This window comes from Mustela putorius, unplaced genomic scaffold (assembly GCF_011764305.1).
Source record: "Mustela putorius furo isolate JIRA1106 unplaced genomic scaffold, ASM1176430v1.1 tig00000228_pilon_pilon_pilon, whole genome shotgun sequence".
NCBI classification, from domain to species: Eukaryota; Metazoa; Chordata; class Mammalia; order Carnivora; family Mustelidae; genus Mustela; species Mustela putorius.
Genome location: NW_025421322.1, coordinates 21448654 through 21470152, shown reverse-complemented (window position 1 = coordinate 21470152; position 21499 = coordinate 21448654). Strand labels below are relative to the sequence as shown.

Here is a 21499-nt window from a genome sequence, read left to right as displayed (position 1 = left end):
AGGGAGCCATCTGAGGGCCCAGGTCCAGATAAGCCACAGTCCAGCTGTGGCCCTGTGTTTCCTCCTCTCTTTCCCTGTTAGTCTGAGTTGAGCTTCTGTTTCTTCCCATTAAAAGATTCTGGGCTAGAATCTATAAAGAACTTAGCAAACTCAACACCCAAAGAATAAATAATCCAATCAAGAAATGGGCAGAGGACATGAACAGACATTTCTGCAAAGAAGACATCCAGATGGCGAACAGACACATGAAAAAGTGCTCCATATCACTCGGCATCAGGGAAATACAAATCAAAACCACAATGAGATATCACCTCACACCAGTCAGAATGGCTAAAATCAACAAGTCAGGAAATGACAGATGCTGGCGAGGATGCGGAGAAAGGGGAACCCTCCTACACTGTTGGTGGGAATGCAAGCTGGTGCAGCCACTCTGGAAAACAGCATGGAGGTTCCTCAAAATGTTGAAAATAGAACTGCCCTATGACCCAGCAATTGCACTATTGGGTATTTACCCTAAAGATACAAATGTAGTGATCCAAAGGGGCACATGCACCCGAATGTTTATAGCAGCAATGTCCACAATAGCCAAACTATGGAAAGAACCTAGATGTCCATCAACAGATGAATGGATCAAGAAGATGTGGTATATATACACAATGGAATACTATGCAGCCATCAAAAGAAATGAAATCTTGCCATTTGCAACAACGTGGATGGAACTAGAGCGTATCATGCTTAGCGAAATAAGTCAAGCAGAGAAAGACAACTATCATATGATCTCCCTGATATGAGGAAGTGGTGATACAACATGGAGGCTTAAGTTGGTAGAAGAAGAATAAATGAAACAAGATGGGATTGGGAGGGAGACAAACCATAAGTGACTCTTAATCTCACAAAACAAACTGAGGGTTGCCGGGGGCAGGGGGTTTGGGAGAAGGGGGTGGGATTATGGACATTGGGGAGGGTATGTGATTTGGTGAGTGCTGTGAAGTGTGTAAACCTGGTGATTCACAGACCTGTACCCCTGGGGATAAAAATATATGTTTATCAAAAATAAAAAATTAAAAAAAAAAAAAAAGATTCTGGGCTGAAGCAGCATAAAAGGGAATCTACAAGAACTGGTGGTACAGAAGGAACAGGGAGATACAGTTCTAAAGTAACCAGGACTTTTCCAAATGGCCTTTCTCTAGGTTGAGTTGATTATGATTGAAAGTAAAATCTTGAGTCATGTCTTAGGTACTGAGATTTTTATTAGAATTCAAATAGACATTAAAAAAACCCAACTTACTGGCAATTTTTTTGAACAATATAAGAATATAATTATATATGGTATAATTAGGCTCAATTATAATTATCATAATTATATTTATGTTTCTAATTATAACACATATAACTGTATATTGTTATAATTAATATATAATTAATAATGATATTAATTAATGATTATAATGATTTGATTAATGATTGACTGATATATATTAGTAATTTATTTTCTTATTATATTATATGTTGTATATGAACATATACATATATATCTCTACTTCATAAGCAGATGGCTATGATGTCAAGGAATTTCAGAGTCTTGTGGAAATCTTCAAAAATAGTTCTGAGGATTTGGGTCATAGGAGAGACCCGACAGGCCCGAGATGCTAGGATATGCCAAGGGATGGCAGCACTCTTCAATTATGTCTGGCTCATTTGGATTTAGAAATTTAGAGTTCCTAAAGTTAGGAGTCATGCCTTAGCCCTCTTTGTATCTGCCAAAACTGGTTCTGCAGATCCACCAGCCCCTTCTTCATCTATGAATAAATCTACATATATTTTGGAAAAAGGCACTATGACTGACAATGTTGTTTTAGAGAATTTCTCTTGGCCACTCCAATTTTTCATTAAAACTCTCCTGTTCAATTCTGGGTTCCTGTCCCATTACCTCATATCTGGTTTCCACCATTCTGCCTTCTTCTTCACTCTGATGCTTTATTAGGACTGTCCTTATTAATCCTGGCTGTCCGTTGTTTGTTGCCTTTCTAATATTGAAGCTCTTCCAACTTCATCTCATCCTTGTTCCCAGAATCCGTAATAAGCCATCATGAGACTCTGCTTGCTGAAGGAAAGAGTTTGGACTCCACTCTCTGAGCTGAATATCTTTGTTTGACCTTCAGTTCCAACTCTGTCTGGCTCCACCATGTTGGAAGCCTCAAGAGGTTGTATTTTACAGTTTCCAACAACTGGACCTTTTCTCTTTTGGCTTCCAGTTGGGACTGGACAATGGGAAGCACTTGTAGAAGAACAGAGAGCAGTGGGAGACATGAATCAGCTAATGACCTCCTGGCTTCCCTGGGATCACAGTAGTAGGTTGTTCCCTCACTGCTAAGGTGGTAGGTCCCATCAGGTAGCTCTCACATGTGGCTCTCTCTAGGCCTGCTAACACTACCCTACAGGTTGTGTACTTGTTGCCCTACATGTGTCATGATCCCTTGATGGTTTCCCTAAATTCTGCTTATACTTTTATATAAGGTTTCCCTTTCTACTCTTCTCAATTACCTCATTTATGTGTGCCATCTCTCTCCTGTAATGACCTTTTGCTTCTAGAGGGTTGCCCTGAATGTAATAGGACCAGGGGGCACTAGGACACCTTGAATTCTATTCCTAGATTCGCCACTTATGAGGTAGTTATTGAACAAGCATGCACCGGTTACTTCTTAAATTCTAGACACTTTGCCTTTGCCTTTAATGCCTGTCCTCAATGGAAAATGTCATGACAGAAACATGTAGAGTTATGTTTACGGACCAGAGGGAGGAGCCCTGAGGGCCTTTGGGAAACTGAGATCATAAACTTCATTTCACTGGATGAATGAGAGGTTGCTGCACAAACAAGAGGGAATGATAAATATGGGCAAAATACACAAATCAGAGAGATGAACCAGTTGTAGAAACTTACAGCACATGTGTACATTTGGAGGTATGCACCCAGAAGTGGGTATCAAAAGGAGGGGCTTAAAAAGATGGCAGAAGTCACAGTACGAAGAGTATGTACTCATCAAACATCTATGTTGGGTAATATATTATGTCTTGAATTTGTGACTCTATTCTATAGGACTGTGAGAGTGGGAGATAGGATTGGACATAAGTCTTAAGTGATTGTATACCTGCAAAAGATAAAAAATTGTTGCCATTGTAGAATACTTGATATTTCATTCTTAAAATGAAATAAAAACAACATATTCTGTTACATACTTCACAATAATAAGAGTGGAAAACAGGAGTCATTTAAAAGTTCTGGGGAGTTGTTCGTCCAGTTGAGAATACTATCTCTACACCAGAGAGACCTGAATGTCTTCATAAATCCCAACAGAGGACTTGACGTCCTTACGACCTGGCACCCATAGGCTATGCTTTCCTCCAGAGGGACTGGCCATGTCCTGGTAGGAGGATCCTGTGCTCTCCATCTTCCTGTCATTCTTCATCCCAGGATCATACCACTTCAGCGCAGAGGACCCCGATTATGTCATTTTTCCTTCTCTCAGTCAGAGCAATTGCTTCTCAAGGTTCTTTTCAGAAACTTCATGTTTGACTTCAAGTATTTTCAACCAGATCCCCCTGGAACACTCTATCTCTATTAGGATCTCCTCCTTTATGTGAGGCAGTATTTTTCCTTGCCTTCTTAAGGAACAGGGGAAAAAAAAAAAAAGGAGCTGTCTTCAGAATTCTTGAAATATCTATTTATTCCTTTTGTAGAATGAATGTAATGTTCCTAAGTTTCCAAACTGTTCATGACTGATGGAGGTCTTGTGAAACAGTCATGTTTTTGTACAGTTTTCCCTGTTTTCCATGCATCCATTATGCATGTATGTGCATATGTGCACACGCAGATAACAAGGTCAGAAAACTTAAGTGAGTTGTGAGCAGCCACACAGAATGTAAGTAGCAAGACAGAAACTCTGGACCTTCCAAATGTGCCCATTATTCTATGGTGAGACCGAATAGTGCAGTGGTTAATAATGCCAACACTGGACTGGATAGTCTGCCTTGAAATCCCAGCAGGGTGAATTTAATCTTTGTGCCCCAATTTACTTGTAGGAAAAAGAGATAATAGTAGTCTGTACCACATAGCGCTGTTTTGTGGCTTAAATTAAAACCACATGTCAAATGCTTAGCATTACACTCAAGTTATATCAGTTATTCCCATTATTTGATTGACCGTGTCCAACCACCACTCTTGCTCTTATTGCTTCAACTGTCCTTTAGTTTTTTATTTTATTTTATTTTTTCAGCGTCCCAAGATTCATTGTTTATGCACCACACCCAGTGCTCCATACAATCCATGCCCTCCTTAATACCCACCACCAAGTCAACTTTTCCCTCTCCCCTTCCAAAACCTTGTTCGTTTCTGAGAGTCCACAGTATCTCATGCTTCATCTCCCCCTCTGATCTACCCCAATTCACTTTTTTTTCCCTTCTCCTAATGTCCTCCGTGTTATACCTTATGCTCCACAAATAAGTGAAACCATATGATAATTGACTTTCTCTGCTTGATCTATTTCACTCAGCATAATCTCCTCCAGTCCTGTCCCTGTTTATACAAAAGTTGGGTATTCATCAACTCTCCTTTATAGTAAGCTTTCTAAAAATATTTTCTTCGATCACAAGGTATGACTTTCCTTTCCTGTTAAATCCCATGGTTTTAACTATTTAAGTTAAATTTAATACTTCTCACATGGCACCTTAAAATATGGTCTATTTTCTGGAATTCTGTGTATTGAATGTTACTATATATACCATCTCTACCTTCTTACAGCATGTTTCTTCATCAACCCAACTCTATTTTGACTTCTGCCTACATCATACTCCTGAGATTTAGGCTAAGTTCCGGTATGACTTCATGTCAACAAATTCATCATCACTGGTGCCAGTGAAGAAACCATATTAAGAGTAAAGGAACTGGGGCGCCTGGGTGGCTCAGTGGGTTAAGCTTCTGCCTTCAGCTCAGGTCATGATCTCAAGGTCCTGGGATCAAGTTCCACATCGGGATCTCTGCTCAGCAGGGAGCCTGCTTCCTCCTCTCTCTCTCTCTGCCTGCCTCTCTGCCTACTTGTGATCTCATTCTGTCAAATAAATAAATAAAATCTTTAAAAAAAAGAGTAAAGAAACTAAGGTGTTTTAATCCCAATATCTATGTGATAATTATATTTCAGAAAAGGGTGAAGATACTTTCCAACTACCATGGCTAGGAATTCCCCTGAAATAGGGATTATGTTAAATGCAGGGATGTTTTAGAATCCCAAGCATACTAAATCATTTAGGAGTATTTGTAGATAATGTAACAGTAAGTATTTCTAGTATAAGGAGTTTGCATAATATGACCCAAATATCATGTAATTTTTGTCCATATGGATCTGCAGGCTTGTTTGTGGTGATCAGAGGAACACATTTCTTACTGTGTATAATTTCACTCTGTAAATATTATCTCGATATTTCATAAGAGTATGAATCAGTGAGGCAAGAGCATTAGTGTATATAAAGCTACTGAATTTGTGAAAATGTAAGAATGAGGGCAACTTGTGACACATTTTGAAAAAGAAGCAGTACTATCATGCCCCATCCCATTCCCAATAAGAGAGTATCTGAAAAAAGAAGAGCTTAGCTATTTTTTTCTTTTGTACTTTCAAAGGTGGGGATACAAATATATATATATATATATATATATATATATATATATATGTGTGTGTGTGTGTGTATATATATATATATATATATATATATATATATATTTACTTCCTTCCATATTCTTTTTATATACTCTCTCTATGCATAGGTGTTTGGTGTTAGGAAACCCAGAAAGAGTATTTTCAAGCTTCTTTAAAAACTGTGCTCTTTGATATTTTATCTTAATGTCTCAATATGTATTTTTAGATTTATCAACTTATCTCCTTTTTCTCTAATGTCAAGACCAAAATTAGAAATAGCTTCTTGTGTTTGTCCACTCTGTTCTTTAAGTCCTAAGGTCCTTTAGGGCAAAGAGAATATCCTTATTCTATGGAAGAGAGAATTACAGTGCTCATAAGTGCCAGTACAGAAATCCTCACCCATCCTGGAGGTTGTGTCCCTGAAAAGCACCAAGATTGAGAAGTTCAAAGCTAAGATCATACAAAACAGGAAATTGGGGAAAAAATGTTTTTAAACATAAACATTGCCAGAAAGCATCCAATTATAAAACCTGTACGTTTCTCCTGGTAGCCTTCTTCAGAATTACCTTCTCCAAGTTGATTTAGGAAATATCCATGTGAAATTATGATCCGCTATGGGAAGAGTCTCCCATAATTCTATGTTATGCTCACTATACATATTAGAAATATCCATCTAGGCTTTATTGGATTTAAGTTAAACATGTTTGCAATTACATCTCTTTTTACCTTATTTTCTTAAGATTTAGAAAATGTTCCTGTGCCTTCCTGGGCTTTTCACACATCATGGGAATGCTTATGAGTACTTTTTCCTGGGGCTTACATTCTATCAATATATGCAGGATTTGATTTAGATAGTCCTCAGGTCTTTATTTCCCTTCCCTCTCCCAAAGAACCAACAGCTAGGTTTACACAAAGAATAAGTTTTAACTAATAATACATTATTTTGCTTAAGGGTTATAAAGTGAAAAAACTACACATGCCAAAGTGTTATGTAGCTCTAAAATTGTATGGACACACATTATTCTCCATTATCTCTGAAATGCAGAGGCCAACATGGTGGTTAATTTGGGGTGGCTGTACTCCCATTTTAACAAATTGTAAAATGGCTGACTCACTTCTCCCTTCTTCCTGTCTATTCTTACTTTACTATGAAAATGACAATGTATGACAAATCTGGGTTTCACTGACTGTCTGGTGTAGGTCGCCAGAAAAAAATAAGAGAATATTTACGAGGTGTCGATGCTCATCTGTGCACAACCACAAGGATACATTCTATCTCTGCTAGAAAATGGTGTGGGTGAGTATGCACATTGATATAAGAACTTTTTGCTCATATCAAAGTGACTCAATGTGTAAATGTATTCAAAGAGAGGTGTCTATGTTGCTCTTTGAGAAAGGGTAATGTGGTACTGTTACCAAAAAAAAAAAAAAAAAAAATTTCCTTGTCCAACTTATCTCAATGTATCTTTGAAGAGGTGTTATGTTGAAGAGGAAGTACATACAAAAATAGGACAGGTTTATGTATTCCATTCATGATAATGGATGGAATGAATGGGCCTCAGCATAGTAGGCTTGATGTTCAGTGAGACTGAGGGGAGTTCTGCCCAGGAGTCTAGAAATCTGATTTGTCTTCACTTCCGTTGTGTATTAGCCCTTATCATGGTACCACTTAACACATGTCTGATGCTCCACAACTGCATTTAATGAATTAATGAACTCTCCTATCCACCCAAGCCAATTGCTCCTCCTGTAGGCTTTATGCACGTGGACTCTGATTTTGACTTCACTCTCCCACTAGCACTGGACACCTGCCCTGAGCCCTCTCAATGAAGTTTTGTCAAACCATCTATCTTTTAACAACCTCCTCTCTGGGGGGTTGAACCCTGTCTACCATATAACTTCCTAATAAATCGATTTTTTTATGATTGAGATGCCCCCAGATGACTTTGAATACCTTTCATACTCTATCTCTGTGCATCTCATACCTTATCAACAAAATTTGAATTCATTGGATATGAGGCATACCCTCTAGGTTTAGAGACCTATAAAATTGGATATTTGGGATGCTTGGAGTGCTCAGCCGGTTAAGTGACTGCCTTTGGCACAGATCATGATTCGGAGTTCTAGGATTGAGTCCTGCATAGAGCTCTCCCTGCTCAGTAGGGAGCCTGCTTCTCCCTCTGCCTGCTTCTCCCCCTGCTTGTGTTCTCTCTCTCTTTCTTTCTGAAAAATAAATAAATAAAATCTTAAAAAAAAAAAAAAGGCCAAAAAACTGGGGTTTCCATCTCAGTAGTCAGTGCCATAGCGAGGACAGTTCTCCTTGCCCAGGCCCGTACTTCCACTCAGAGACTGCTCCAGCTTGTCTCTGGGCCAGAGCTCTCAGAGTTATAAACAGCAGAGAGCAGAACAGGGACAATGAGTGGAAATTAGAAGGAAATCTATTTTAGTTCACCATCGGGAAAATTTCGCTAATGGGGTTAGCAAATTGCCAAAAATGTTCAAATATAAATTACATGACTATTAGGAGTGCAGTGAAAGAAATGCCTATATTCATAAAAAGATCTGTGTATCCAATATCTGTGGTAAATGGTTCATCTCCTTTCATCTTCCTTCTTCTTTTTTGCCTCTCAAATTTTACCAGCTAGATTATGAGGGTCTTACAACCTCAAGGTGGTGCGAGTTGATGGTTTCATTTTTAAGTTCTAAAAAATACTTTTTATGTGATAAGCATGGGTTCAGATGAACTGCATCTTAGGAAAAGTAGGAATGGCTTTAGAATCAACCGAAAGTAGAAATGGTTTCAGAATCCATCTCAACGCTAATCCCAACCAGCAGTGCAACTTCGGGCAGATGTATTCCCTGACCTGAAGGTAAGAATTTTATCTAGAAATGAGGATGAGAAAAGTGACCTGTCTGTATTGACACACACAAAGACACATGTACAGCCCATTCGTATATACATACATAGAGTGTTATGTGCTAGGTATGTACAGTTTGTCCCTTATGTCATTTTTGTGTGTGTAAGTTTGCATGATACCATTTTCCTTTCATGAAAGACCTGCCTTGGAACCTGCTCTCACTAACTGAAAGACATCTGAAGAGAATTTTTACTTTTATGGGGAAAAGCCCCCTGATAAAGGCAGCTGTACCCCAAGCAACCACAGCTGCCCCACCAAACTCCTTCCCTGGGACCCACACTCCCGGTCTGGCATCAACTGCCAGAGTTCTGATCTGTGTCTGTGGATATCTGGGCTTTATCTTGACTTATTTCATGCATCTTTAGCAACATGTGGCCTAAGGTATCAGGAAAGCCTAAGAGAGGTGATTTGGGGGGGTGGGGTGGAGATACTAAAAAGTGTTCCATATAAATTAATGGTAATCATTTCTTAGCTTTACACCATTTCAGTTAGTAAAGGTTTCATAGAATGCTCTACTTTCAAGAATAGGGGGAACCCTGTATCTTAAAATATGACTTGTTTCTTTTCAACAGGTAGCTGGTAGTAACGGTTAGGTTTTATTACCCCATGTAATATGTCTGGTTGGTACCCTGTTTCTTAACTCATTACATGTTATATCTTTAATTGTCCCAGTACTCTGTGTGGAGGAATCATACAGATGAGGAAAACAAGGTTCAGAGCATGGAAATTTTCCCCTAATAGGGCTGGTAAGTGGCACAGTTGGCACTGGAATTGACAACATCTAGATTTTTAAAGTGATATGCTTACAGTTGCACTGTACTGCATGGAATCTTATCATCATAATTTTCTTATTAGAATACCTACAAATTTTCAGTCTCAATCTCTTAATAATGCAGCGGATACTGCTATTTAATTAATCTTTCCTAGGCAACAAAATATCTTATTTTTTTCAAATTATGCAATCCAGAAAAGTGAAAATTAGTTGGTTAATAATAAATCAGCCCATATATGGTTAATATAGATCTAAGCAGTAATACATATATATATATATATATATATATATATATATATATATATATACATATATATATATATATAGATATTTTTTTAAGTACCACCAGTTTTTATGGGTGAGTTGTCCAAAGTGTAATGAATGTCTGTTATATCTGTCTCAACACTAGGTATGCACCGTTCCACAGTGTTTGAGCAATAACTCTGGACAAAAGATATTTCTTCATCATGGAATGTGTTGCTTTGGGAAGTGAGGTTGTAAATATATTTTTTAAATTTTCTTCCCTTGGAAACTTTATGCATTCTTGAGAGGTACACAGGTATATCCCTGAAAAGTCAAGTATAAATTCAACTTTTGGAGAATAAAATTGATTTTAAATGCTAATTATTTAAGAGAATGCTCATGAATTTCATGGGACAAAAAAATTATTTCCCCATTTTTATTTTGAGCAAAACTCAATTTTCATATATCTGTTTTGCTTTCCCTGTATCTGTAGCTATCTGTAGAACTAGTGAAGCTTTACTAAGTCACCTCCCCAACATTCATGCCAGGTTTAGACATTAATGAATTCAAAAACAAACCAGGGAGCACCAAATTTGTAAGTTTCCAAATGCACCGTATCTTTGTTAATTGACTCTAATGCTTAGCTTTGGAAAGTAATCAAGAGAGATTAGTTGAGTTCCTGCTATCATGAGAGAATCATGGATGAGCTTCTATTTAATGAACAACAAACAGGCTGGAAAGAACACTGGCTTGGTAGTTTTGATCAGCAGGCTGGAGTCTACTTTTATCCCAAATGAGTCAACTTTGGTAAATTGCTTAGCTCTCTTGGCTCTCAGCATTCTCGTTGGGAAAATGGCAGCAGTAGGAACACATTCCTACAGGAAGTTTATCAGGATCAAATGAGAAAAGATGTGTGAGGATATTTATAAAGCACAAAGGGCTTCACAAAATTTTAGTAAATCTAATCAGGTGTGTGGTGCCTTAGATACTCTGTCATCTTCTCTTGGAAGCACTGGCAGCAAAGGCGAGTCATTACAAGAAATGCTTTAATAATGGTAATAATAGTACTTAGAGTACACACAATAAATATTCATACTTTGGCCACCCAGAACAGATCAGAACATGGATCCCATTGCTACATGCCTCTAGGCAATGATTGATGTCCATTCCTTCTCTTCTTTCCTCTTATCCCTTTCTCTTTCTCCAGCCATTCCTAGGTTCTTGTTCCTCATGGTCTTGACTGGCTTGCATTCCACCCAAGGTTACTGGCTTTGTTATAGTGTTCTGCTTTGTAATTCTTATTAAACTGACTTGCCTTCAACATATCATAGGCCATGTTCTCAAAAATCTGAGTGTGTAACTAGTTTATTAGCCTGACAAATGAAAAACATTGAACAAATTCCTGTAATTAAGCCGAATTGACTGAAATATCAATGGGAGACCTCGACTTTGATGTCACGGTATCCTCATGACACTTGACATGGTTAGAACCTTCAGAACTTTTCCCTAGAGATGAGAAATGAAAACTCCCCCCTCCCTTTTTTCGGCCTAGCAGACTATTTTGTGTGACTTAAAACTTGAGCTGAAGACTAACTAGTTGCCAATATTTAAAAATATGAATATATATCATCAAGTTCCAGCTTTCTGACTTCTCTTGAAATATCAAGGCACATAGTGATACTGGGTCCTCTACAGCAAACATAACAGTGCAGGGGGCTGGTGTGGGAGTGGAGAGGAGGGAAGCTAGTTCCTTTAGAATAAGTTGTGTTCAGTACTAGGATCCCCATCCATTCAATTTGATTTATTTATGCCATCTTGTATGGCCCCTGTAGGACCTGAGTTTGTGGCTCAGGACAAACCCACAGAAATAACCTAATTAAATCTTATCTCATAACCAGTTAGTCATGGGTGCAATCATGAACAGATGGTTTAAGGTGAACATACGTTGTTGATCTGTTTCTCTTATTTCATTAACCATTTGCCAGCATTTTAAACTGTGTAATCATATGTCACAAACTATAACTGGAGCAGCAATTTTTAAGGGGAAAATCTAGAGTTCTGTTGAACTCTATCTTTCCCTGTATATGATTTTCAAATTTGAAATGAAAGGTGCTTTGAGTTTTGATTGTAGATCAAGTTTACAATGTAAAATGGTAAAATGTAGAATTTTAACATTTGATAAATGTGAGTCAGAGGCATGTTCCAAACTCCACACCTGCCACATACATGTGATGTCAGAGTACTACAAACAGCATCCCTGGTATGGGTTCTTTACAACATATGAATACAGAAAGTAAAAGGCCTCCCATGAAATGTCACCATAAGTGATATATTAGAGGCAAGGAGGAGAGAACATGGTGACTTGATATTGGTAGCATCTTGAAGCTTCTAGAGTTTTCTGAAAGTTTCACAAACTCCTTCCTTCATTCCCTATGCCTAAGGGGAGAAAAATTGATAAGGCTAAACTCAAGACAAAGAATGATGGGGCCATATTAGTAGCAAGGGGCAACTTAACAAGAAGATTATAGATAATAGTGTTTGGAAAAAATCCTCCCTCTCGCTCTCTTTTTCAATTTCTAATCTTTCCCTTTCCACAAATCAGAATTAAAACTTAGAGCCCTGGGATGCAGTTGTGGGCCTATAGAAAGAGGCCATGGCAAATCCTTGGTAAACCTCATTGAAGGCCATAATGAATTAGAAGCATGGAAGTTGTCTATGTGATTCCATATGGTCTGGAATGGGTCACAGACCAGAAGTTTCTCAATAGAGGTTTGGGGTTGAAGTCCTTTTATATCTGTGCAAACGGGAGGACCTTTCAAGTGTGACTATAGCCCTGGTGAGTGACCAGTCAAAGAACAGAGACTCTTGGCTTCAAAGACAGACAATATCTCTGCATTCCTAACAGAAGGCCTTCTCATAGGTCTGGCTTTGAGCAAGGGTAAGTTAGCCTAATCATCACCAACCAACTATCCAATTATCCTCCAGGCTAAATAGACAGTGATTTCAGGATCTAGGGAGAGGCAGCAGAGCGAATAGCAAGAGAACATTTCATTTGACACATAGACAACCACATCCTGCACAACTAGTAATTCAAACTCTCTCTGTGGATCCATGGAACTTGGTGAGCTATTGGCTTGATCATATACTATGTATAAAAATGTTCAAATCATCAAAGAAGACTGTGGCAATGGGGTTCCAAACCCCAGCTCAGCGTTTTCTACTTGTCTTGAGTCAGAATGAATTTGGCGTAATTAGAAAGAAAAGGATGTATAAAAATAACTGCAGTGACAGTCACAGAGAAGTAACAAATGGGTAGCATGAGCAGAGTTACTTTTTCTTCTTGACAAACTCACAGACAAAGTACATGGTAAGATGGCACTCTGTGTCATTCCATCTGCCTGAACTCAGCATTTCCACACAGTCCTCATGACCGTAGGGGTCACTGGGCTCCCCCTCTCTCCAGTTGCTGTAGTTCTGCAGGGGAGTGTTGTCTGTGAACACATACTGTCCCTCCTTCTCAAGGTCATTCACCCCGATGAACACCCGGAAAAAGCCACTCTTGGCCACATAGTCAGCGATGAGTGTGTTGGCAGCTTCGTCCTTTGGCATGGCCAGCATCCCACCCCGGATCCGGCAGTGGGTCAGGGATTCCCTATAGTTCTTCTCTTCCTGCACGATGTAGTAGAATTTCTCCTCAGTTTCCCTAATCCCTGCTATGACTTTGCAGAGAGGAAAAGATGAGCATGATTAGGCATCTCAAAAAAAGAAAAGGCAAGGATATAATATTGCTGGCTTTAACTTCACTTATTCGATGTTCAACAATTATTTTGCAAGTCCCTAGTATGAGGTAGGCACTAGTTAAATATTTTCATCACTTCTGTAGTTATCAAATGGAGAACGAAGTCCTGCCATTTGTCTTCCCCGTCCTTCCTCCTCAACTCCTCACACAGTTGTGAAGAGGAGACTATTTTAACAAAGGTTTGCTATGTTTTAACAAAGGTATGCTTTGTTATACCATAACAAACGTATGCTCTATGTCTTGCCGCACAACTCCTCTCAGACTCTTCTCCCATACTACTTTAAGCTTTGCCATACTTAGCGTCCCAAGAACAAGCCCTTCTCTCTTCCATGTCCATGGCTTATCTTTCATACTTGGAAAGTCTTCTCACTGCTTTACCTGGAAAACTCCTACTTGCCATTTAGATCCCAGAGGAAGTATTTTCTCCCATAAGAACCTTCCCAATGTCTCTGGACAGGCATGGGGCTCTTGTGTACACTCCCCCATGTTTCCACAGCTCCCTCCTCGTCCTCTTTTGTATCACTCAACACATTCTAATCTAATTGTTGGTCTGCATGCCTCACATACTAAACTATGAATGTCTTGAGGAAAAAGGACCATGTCATTACCACTCTGTAGCCTCAGAGCCCACAAAAGTGCTTTGGATGGCAAATGCTTGTTGAATAGACATAGGAATAACATAGAAATTTGTCCCATTTGGGTTGAATTCCTGGGCTATTAACATGTACCTAGACTGAGCTTGTCCATGTTCACTCCACATACACGAAGTACTGAGCTACTGAAAAATCTTCAGGACAGAATTGGGGACCAGAGTCATCCTGAGCTCATAATATGTTAAATGTGTTTTAGGTTTTGAGGGGATCTACATATATTTCTTTGGGTCTAAAAATAAAAATTTACCAAGAAATCCGTGACCACACAATAAATGTCAAAAACTACTGCTCTGTGTGGCACCTCTAGGGTCTGGTTTTCTTCATGAGAATCCGAGTCATGTCAGAGATGGCATCTCAGTACTAATTATAACCAGAGTTATAATTAAGAGTATTACAAGGTGAAGAACGCAAGATGACTTATGTCTGTTTCTAATAATGTACAACAAACATAGCTGGGTTACAATAAATAAAAATACAATAAAAGAAGACCAATTTCAACTGCAACTACAATAGATTCCTCATTCATCCTGTCTCAGAAGAGAATACGTAGCCCACCTGAAGGGCTTCACTGTTAACTACAATGGGGAAATGGGAAGGGGTAACAAAAATGGCTAATGTGGGAAGTTGCACAATTCAGAGAAACACAATGCTCTGTTGAGGTGTTTTGAGGCTAGAGCCATCAGTGAAACCAGTATTTGAATCCCTGATCTGTTAATTAGCTCTGTATCTATGGGATAGGTAATTTCTCTAAGCCTCAGGGTAATCGTGATACACACATCCTAGGTATTATTTCAAGTACTCAAGAAAATAGCTATTGTTTTTACTATTCTTGTTTCTGAGATGCTATCTCTCTTTGTCAATTCCTGTCCCTTTCTCTTCTTAAGGCATGTCTTGCCAAACTCTACCTTTTTCTTCATTCCCCTCTCTCCAGAAAGTATCTTTTTCTACTCATAGGCAATGCAATACGTGTGAATATATGTAGGTAGGGGTCCTAGAGTGTCCTGGAGTCTGAGCGGATCATTAGCATTTTGAGGGATGTATACAAGGGGTGACACTATCTCAGCAGGTATTTCCCACTACACATACTGGAACTGTAACGTCAGAAGAGAGCAAACTAGTAGATGGCACAAGGCAAAAAGGATATGCTCACCATTCTTGACAAACTTCATAGATGTCTTGAGGCGAGCGACACTAATATCCAGTTGTCCAACAACTTTCCGGTACCTTCCACAGTCACAGACGGTGCCTTTTAAATGACAAAAACTGTGAATTCGTGTTGGAGCACATATAGATCAGTTGGAAAGGGCATTTTCTCTATTCTCAGTCTTTACTATCTCTTCCTAGCCGGCCATATCTTTGTGTGAATGGCTATACTTTTAGTCTTTTGCTTAAAACAAGGCTTCCACATTTCATTGTCTTTAGGAATTTATAAAATATCTTCTTAAGTATTTTGGATGAGTTAAAACACAGCTCTAAACCAGATTTGTAAAGAGAAGAATAAATATGGCCAACCCCTGCACACATACTCTGGACCATTGGCCTTTCTGTCAAACACAGAATGCGCCTGTCCAATCTCAAAATAAAATCTTTACAGCTTTCTTAAAACAAATTTCTAGTCAGTCTTCTCTTCTCCTAACCATATTGCTCACTGGCTCATAGAACTCTCCCAAGACAAAAGAAAACTTTCATGATGAAACCAAATGATAATTCTGATTATCCATTTCAAATACAGCTTGAATGATCCTTGAATGTTTCAAGGACTAAGCTGAAGTCTTGTGAATAGATTCAACTTCTAATTTCAAGAGCCAGTTGTCCCATTTGCGGATTAACGCTGATTTTAATTTCTGCCATTCATTCCCTCTTTGCTCATTTTCCTTTCCAACTACCTGCTGATATTGTGACAGAGAAAGAAGTGTAAGGAAAATGATGCGAAATTCAAATGATTCTCTTTTTCTATTTAATGGCTGCTTCATGTAATCAGTCCCTTTTGCTTTCTTCTTTGGCAGTTGAAAAGCAAAAAAGAATTTTATTAGCCAAAGGGGGGAAAAATCTGTGGCTTTATTTATTCACATTCACAGCTAAATATATGGAATTTAAAACAGTTCTTAGAATTAGTCTTCAGTATACCTCTGTGATCTCCCCCAGAGAGGGGGAGATCTACTTTCTTTCCCTGCATGTAGCACTGGAAATAAAACTCTTTCAGGACTCCGGGAGACTCTCCCTGACCCCTGAAGGCATGTTCTGTATCCATGGGGTCTTTCCGGATCAGACCAGTTTGCTGTGGGCAAACAGGGCTGGCCCCTGTTTGGTTGAGATGCTGGTGGAATGTAGGACATGCTAGTGTAGTCCTCCTGTTGAGACAATGGTGGATTTTCCTCTGCCTAGGACAATGAAGGCTGCTTCCTGATGTGCTGGGTTTGCTTCCTCCCACTAAGCATGACTAGGATGGAATGTGCCATCATTCCCTACCCTAGGGCTCGGAAAGTCACCAGCAGATAGAAAGGAAAGTTCCCTTCTTTTTTTCCCTCTAGCCAAGTTAAAAAAAAAATTTAGAGGACTATTGTTTTTTCATAAAAATGTATTTATTTTTAAAGATGAATACATTTGGAATGATGCTAGGAATTTAAGAGAAAAATGAACAAGTCATACCTGCTTTGCCTTTTCCTCCTGGTATCCCAGGCAAACCCTTTTCCCCTTTGTCACCTGAATAAAAACAATAGCCATGAAAAGAACAATTAACTAAAATGGTGGAATCATTTCTGATAGACAAAAGCTGATACACCTAAAAACATAAGAAAGAGTTTTTAAATTTTATTTGCAATATCTCTAACTAATATTCCTTGATTTTATAGAAATAATTTGATTTTGAGTTGGCTGCACAGGTACAATTAGTCAAACAAGTCTTAATTTATTTAGATGGAATGTAGAATTCAGATGGGGGGGCAAAGAATTATTTAAATTTGTGTCACCTGTCCTACTAACATGGCCTTCTGAGAAAGGCTAATACAATTCTCTGCATGTTTTTAACTTTCAAAGTACCATTGTTTTGTATATCTGAATTAATTGATTAGCATGTTGCAGTGCCTGTGTATTTATTGTCCCCCCAGGTTCTTCCATATGGCTTTACCCTTGTATTTTCAAAAACATATATTGTGCCTTTTCAATTTAATTCAAATATTTACTATTTATTACTTACTCTCTGCAAGATAAAAAGCTTGGTACTTTGAGAGGATATAAAAAGAGACAAGATTAAACTGAGTTGAAGGGATTTACACTTTTTGAAAAGATGTGATGCATGCAAATATCTGTAATATAAAGTTGTGTCAAATATATTATGCTGAAATATCAACCTTGATAATTTTTCCCTTCTGCTCTTCTTTGTATGTGGCCATTTTCTTATTCAGTCAGAGGCATCCACAAAATAGTTCTCAGAGAATCAGGATTATTAAAGCAGAGAGAAAAAAATGTTGATTTTTTTTTCAACTTCAAAATAAGCCCTTGAAGCCTACATCAGACACAATAATTGAAAGCAAAAGCTTTTGATTTCCAAGAGGAAATGTTTGGCTGAAGTTCTCGAAAATCAAAAGAGAAGACCCTGATGGAAGTAAAATAGAGTTTGTGCTTCAATGGTGAGCTGGAAAAAGAAAAAAGAATTTGGGAGGAAAGAATATAAAATGAAGGTCATCCGGGTTAGAAGAAGATGGGTGCTTGGTTACCTCTGTAGGAGTTTGGTGAAACCAGGAAATTCATTAGTTACATGCAACATGAGGGGGCATTTTGAGGGGAAACAGAGTCAGGATTGAGGTTCTGCCTATCCCCATCCTTCACCAGCAAAGGGAAAAAGATAGGAGCCACTCTAAAACCTGTAAGGTAGCCCATGTTGCCTGCTCATTACCCATTCTTTTCATTACTGTCTGCTGAATGCTTTTCATTAAGAGTCCTACACATATTGACAGTTGATCTTCCAGGAAAGCCTGCTTGCCAGGGCACCAAGAATTTGCTAAGCCTTTCCAAACTGACCCAAGTCAATTTGACCGTAAAGAAACTTCTCTTTACAGTGATAGTGGATATTCATGTGCTCCCCAAACAGGAAATGTCCTTGAAATCCAAGATGCAGTTTAAACATGTGGGAAGAAGCCTCAGAACTGGTCCTTGAATGAAATAAGACAAAGGTGAAATCCATGACAGTAGAGTGTACCAAATACTATAAGAGAGACACTGAAAAGAGATAATAGACTCTGGGAGGAAGGTAGATGACATAGTGCTTCTGCTGGAAGGGTGAAGGAAGGCTTTCCTGGGAAGATAGCACTGGAGCTCAGTTCTAAAAACCTTCAGCAGATGAAGATGGGAGCAAGGTAGGAGACAATGCACAAGGTAGAAAAAAGCATGGAAATATGCCATGCATCCTGATGAGGAAGATTGATCTACTCAACACCTAAGTTGTGTCCTGCAAATTTCTCAATTTCTCTTAAATGTAATTTGTTAAAGATAAAAATAGATTTTGAGAATGTATTAATGGAAGAAAGGGTATATGTTTCATAAGTACAGTTCCAGGTACTTCATAGATATTATCATGTTATTTATAGATATTATCAAATTAAATCCTCTGAGTTAGGTATTATTGTTATCTTTATTCTGCAATGGAAAGAATGGAGGATCATAGAGGCAATGTAACTTCTATGTTCAAGGACATCTAGCAATTCAATGGCAGTGCTGGTATTGAAACCCAACCATTCCTGGCTCCCCAGTTCATGGTGTTTCCCAAATGAGTGAACCAATGATTTAATGAATGAAAGCAAAGTATTCAAAAAAATCTTATCAGTACTTGAGAGGAACACCAAGTCCTTGTCACTACCAGAAACAATATGGACTTAAAGATCATATATATATACATGATCTCTATATATTACAGATCATATATATATATGATCTATAATATATATTATAGATGTATATTATATATTATAGATCATGTATATATATGATCTATAATATATAGATATATATCGATATATATCTTTAATACATATATATACATATATACACATATATGATCTATAATATATATTATATATCTATAATATATATGATATATATTAAACTATATTCAAACATATATAAGTTTGAATATAGTTTAATATTTTATCTTTTGAAAACAGCGTGTTTTCTTTAAATGTGGATCCCTTTCAGTTCAATGTGGGCTGAAAGTTAATTCTAGTCCTACTACGATCTTAGTTCTGGGCTAAACACAATAGTGGACATCAAAGAAGCCTAATGGGAGTATTTGTTTTATAAAAATAAAGGGGGTTTTCAGGAAAACAAAGCACACATCAGAGACCAAGGAAATGGGACACTATCACTCTTACCTACCACAGAGTGAAGTAAATAAAAGAAGTGCCTGCCAGTTATTTGGCAAAAATGGCCGTGCATCAGAGTAGAGAAGACGTTCACTGAAGCAAGAGGCTTCAGCTGGATCTTAATAGTGTGGAGAACAGATTTTTGAATTGATAAATGGCTTTTTTGTCTGACATGGTGTAAGCACTGTGACTACTTTCCAGTATTTTTTAAAAGATTTTATTTATTTATTTGACAGAGAGAGATCACAAGTAGGCAGAGAGGCAGGCAAAGAGAGAGGAGGAAGCAGGCTCCCTGCTGAGCAGAGAGTCGGATGAGGGACTCGATCCCAGGACCCTGAGATCATGACCTGTACCAAAGGCAGAGGCTTAACCCACTGAGTCACCCAGGCGCCCTACTTTCCAGTATTTTCACATGAATTTTATTCCTTTTTAACAGATGGTAAAGTCAAAGCACTGTAGTAGAAGGAACAACCATTTTCGCAGTCCAAAAAACTGTGGCTTGAGTCCTGGTTCTGTCACTTACTAGCTAAATGTGGATGGGTTATGCAACTTCTTTAAACCTCTATTTCTTCATTTTTTCAGTGGAAATAATGGTACTTAAAATCAGAATATCAAGGAGGATAAATTAGATCATGTCATCTTCTCTTGGTATTAACTCTGTGCTTGAGTCATAAAGAATGGTTAACCAATGTTTGCTTCTGCCACACACTTAGCCAGAAAGCACGCCACATACTTAGCTGGTTCATGGAGGAGGTGAGCTGATAGTGCCTATTTCCCCAAAATGAATTCTGGTTTAAAGCCATACATGAAAACTTATTTTGGCCCATGAGTGGGAATAAGTCAGTGATAACTGTCTTGAGGCTAAAGTATTAGAGGTTGTATTTAAACAAACAAACAAACAAACAAAAAATCATAATGCTTCCACTATAAAAGGATTATTAACCTTAAGTTAAAACATTTATTTTGCTCTGAGATTGAATTTGCCCATACTACATCATTCTCTCTTATTCCTAAAATGGAATATTGACATCCAGAAAGCTACCTTGTCCATTGCAAAGTGACAACATTAGGGTCAGCCCAGAAAGCTGAGATTAATCTGAGTCAGTGAAAAATTTAGAAGGGCTACTGACAAAACGAGGACAATAAATTTCAAAGTACAGATTAAAAATGAAATTAATCCAGGTGAGCCAGAGCACTAACCCTCAATTTTTTTGAAATTCCAGGACATGTTCATAAATTTTGATGACATATCTCTGGAGGAGAAAGAAATCTTAGTGAATGGTGGAAATTGGTGTTAAGGGACAGTAGTACTTACAGAAATAAAGGGTAGAAATGAGCTACATCATAGAAAAGAATGTATTTTATCATTCACTTTTTTGTTCTTAATGCAATAAACATTTAGAAAGTTTCCACTGTATATTAGGCATTAGAATAAACTGATTAAAAAGTAAGATCCCCACATAGGACTCATATTTATTTAAGCAAAAAGATCCAATAAATCTTTCATTCATTTTTTCCTCTAGAAGTTCACAGTCTGTAGGGGGGAAAAGACATGCTAATAAGCCATGACAATGAGTAAAAATGATAGCGGTGGCAAATAAGGAATTGGCTTGAAGAAGACATGGTTCGTTAACACTATCATTTCCAGACTGTTACTTTTTCAACGTTTGTGGAAGTTTATCCACTGTGAGGCTCAGAAAATCATACTGAAATCTACTTTTCCTGTCTCTATTATCTACCACCCTCCCAAGACATCTCATCTTATTCTATGAAAGGTTTAAGACTTCACTCAACATCATGAACTCCTAACTTTCTTAGCTGGAGCCTCATCGGTATCTGACATTTCTAAATTTCGGCTAGTGTACCATCTAGAATAACTCACTGAAAAAAGAACTTCTTGAATTCTGGATGTGTTCATAAGAATGACTCCTTCTCCCCCTCCACGTCTGCTCACCTCCAGGGCAATACTTGGGATCTTAACCACATGGAATACGGCTACTTCTCAGAAGTCTTAAAAGTGCAGCATCCCACTTTCTGGCTACATCTCCCCATCCCTTAATCAGTTGTTAC

The 21499-nt window shown here is 38.1% G+C and overlaps 1 protein-coding gene and 1 long non-coding RNA gene across 2 annotated transcripts in view; one reads left to right on the top strand and one right to left on the bottom strand.

The window, feature by feature from the left end:
- The window catches only part of LOC106004926, a 54030-nt gene that overhangs the window by 19652 nt on the left and 12879 nt on the right, over window positions 1–21499 (top strand). The gene's annotated exons all lie outside the window — the stretch shown is intronic.
- Window positions 10650–21499, bottom strand: part of COLEC10 (collectin subfamily member 10) — a 38433-nt gene continuing 27583 nt past the window's right edge. Inside the window, exons 4-6 of the mRNA XM_004743483.3 lie at window positions 16722–16775; window positions 15223–15318; window positions 10650–13339 (exon numbers count right to left, since the gene is read on the bottom strand). Coding sequence (XP_004743540.1) covers window positions 12948–13339; window positions 15223–15318; window positions 16722–16775 — 542 coding nt within the window. The 3' untranslated portion in view covers window positions 10650–12947. The remainder of the gene's footprint in view (window positions 13340–15222; window positions 15319–16721; window positions 16776–21499) is intronic.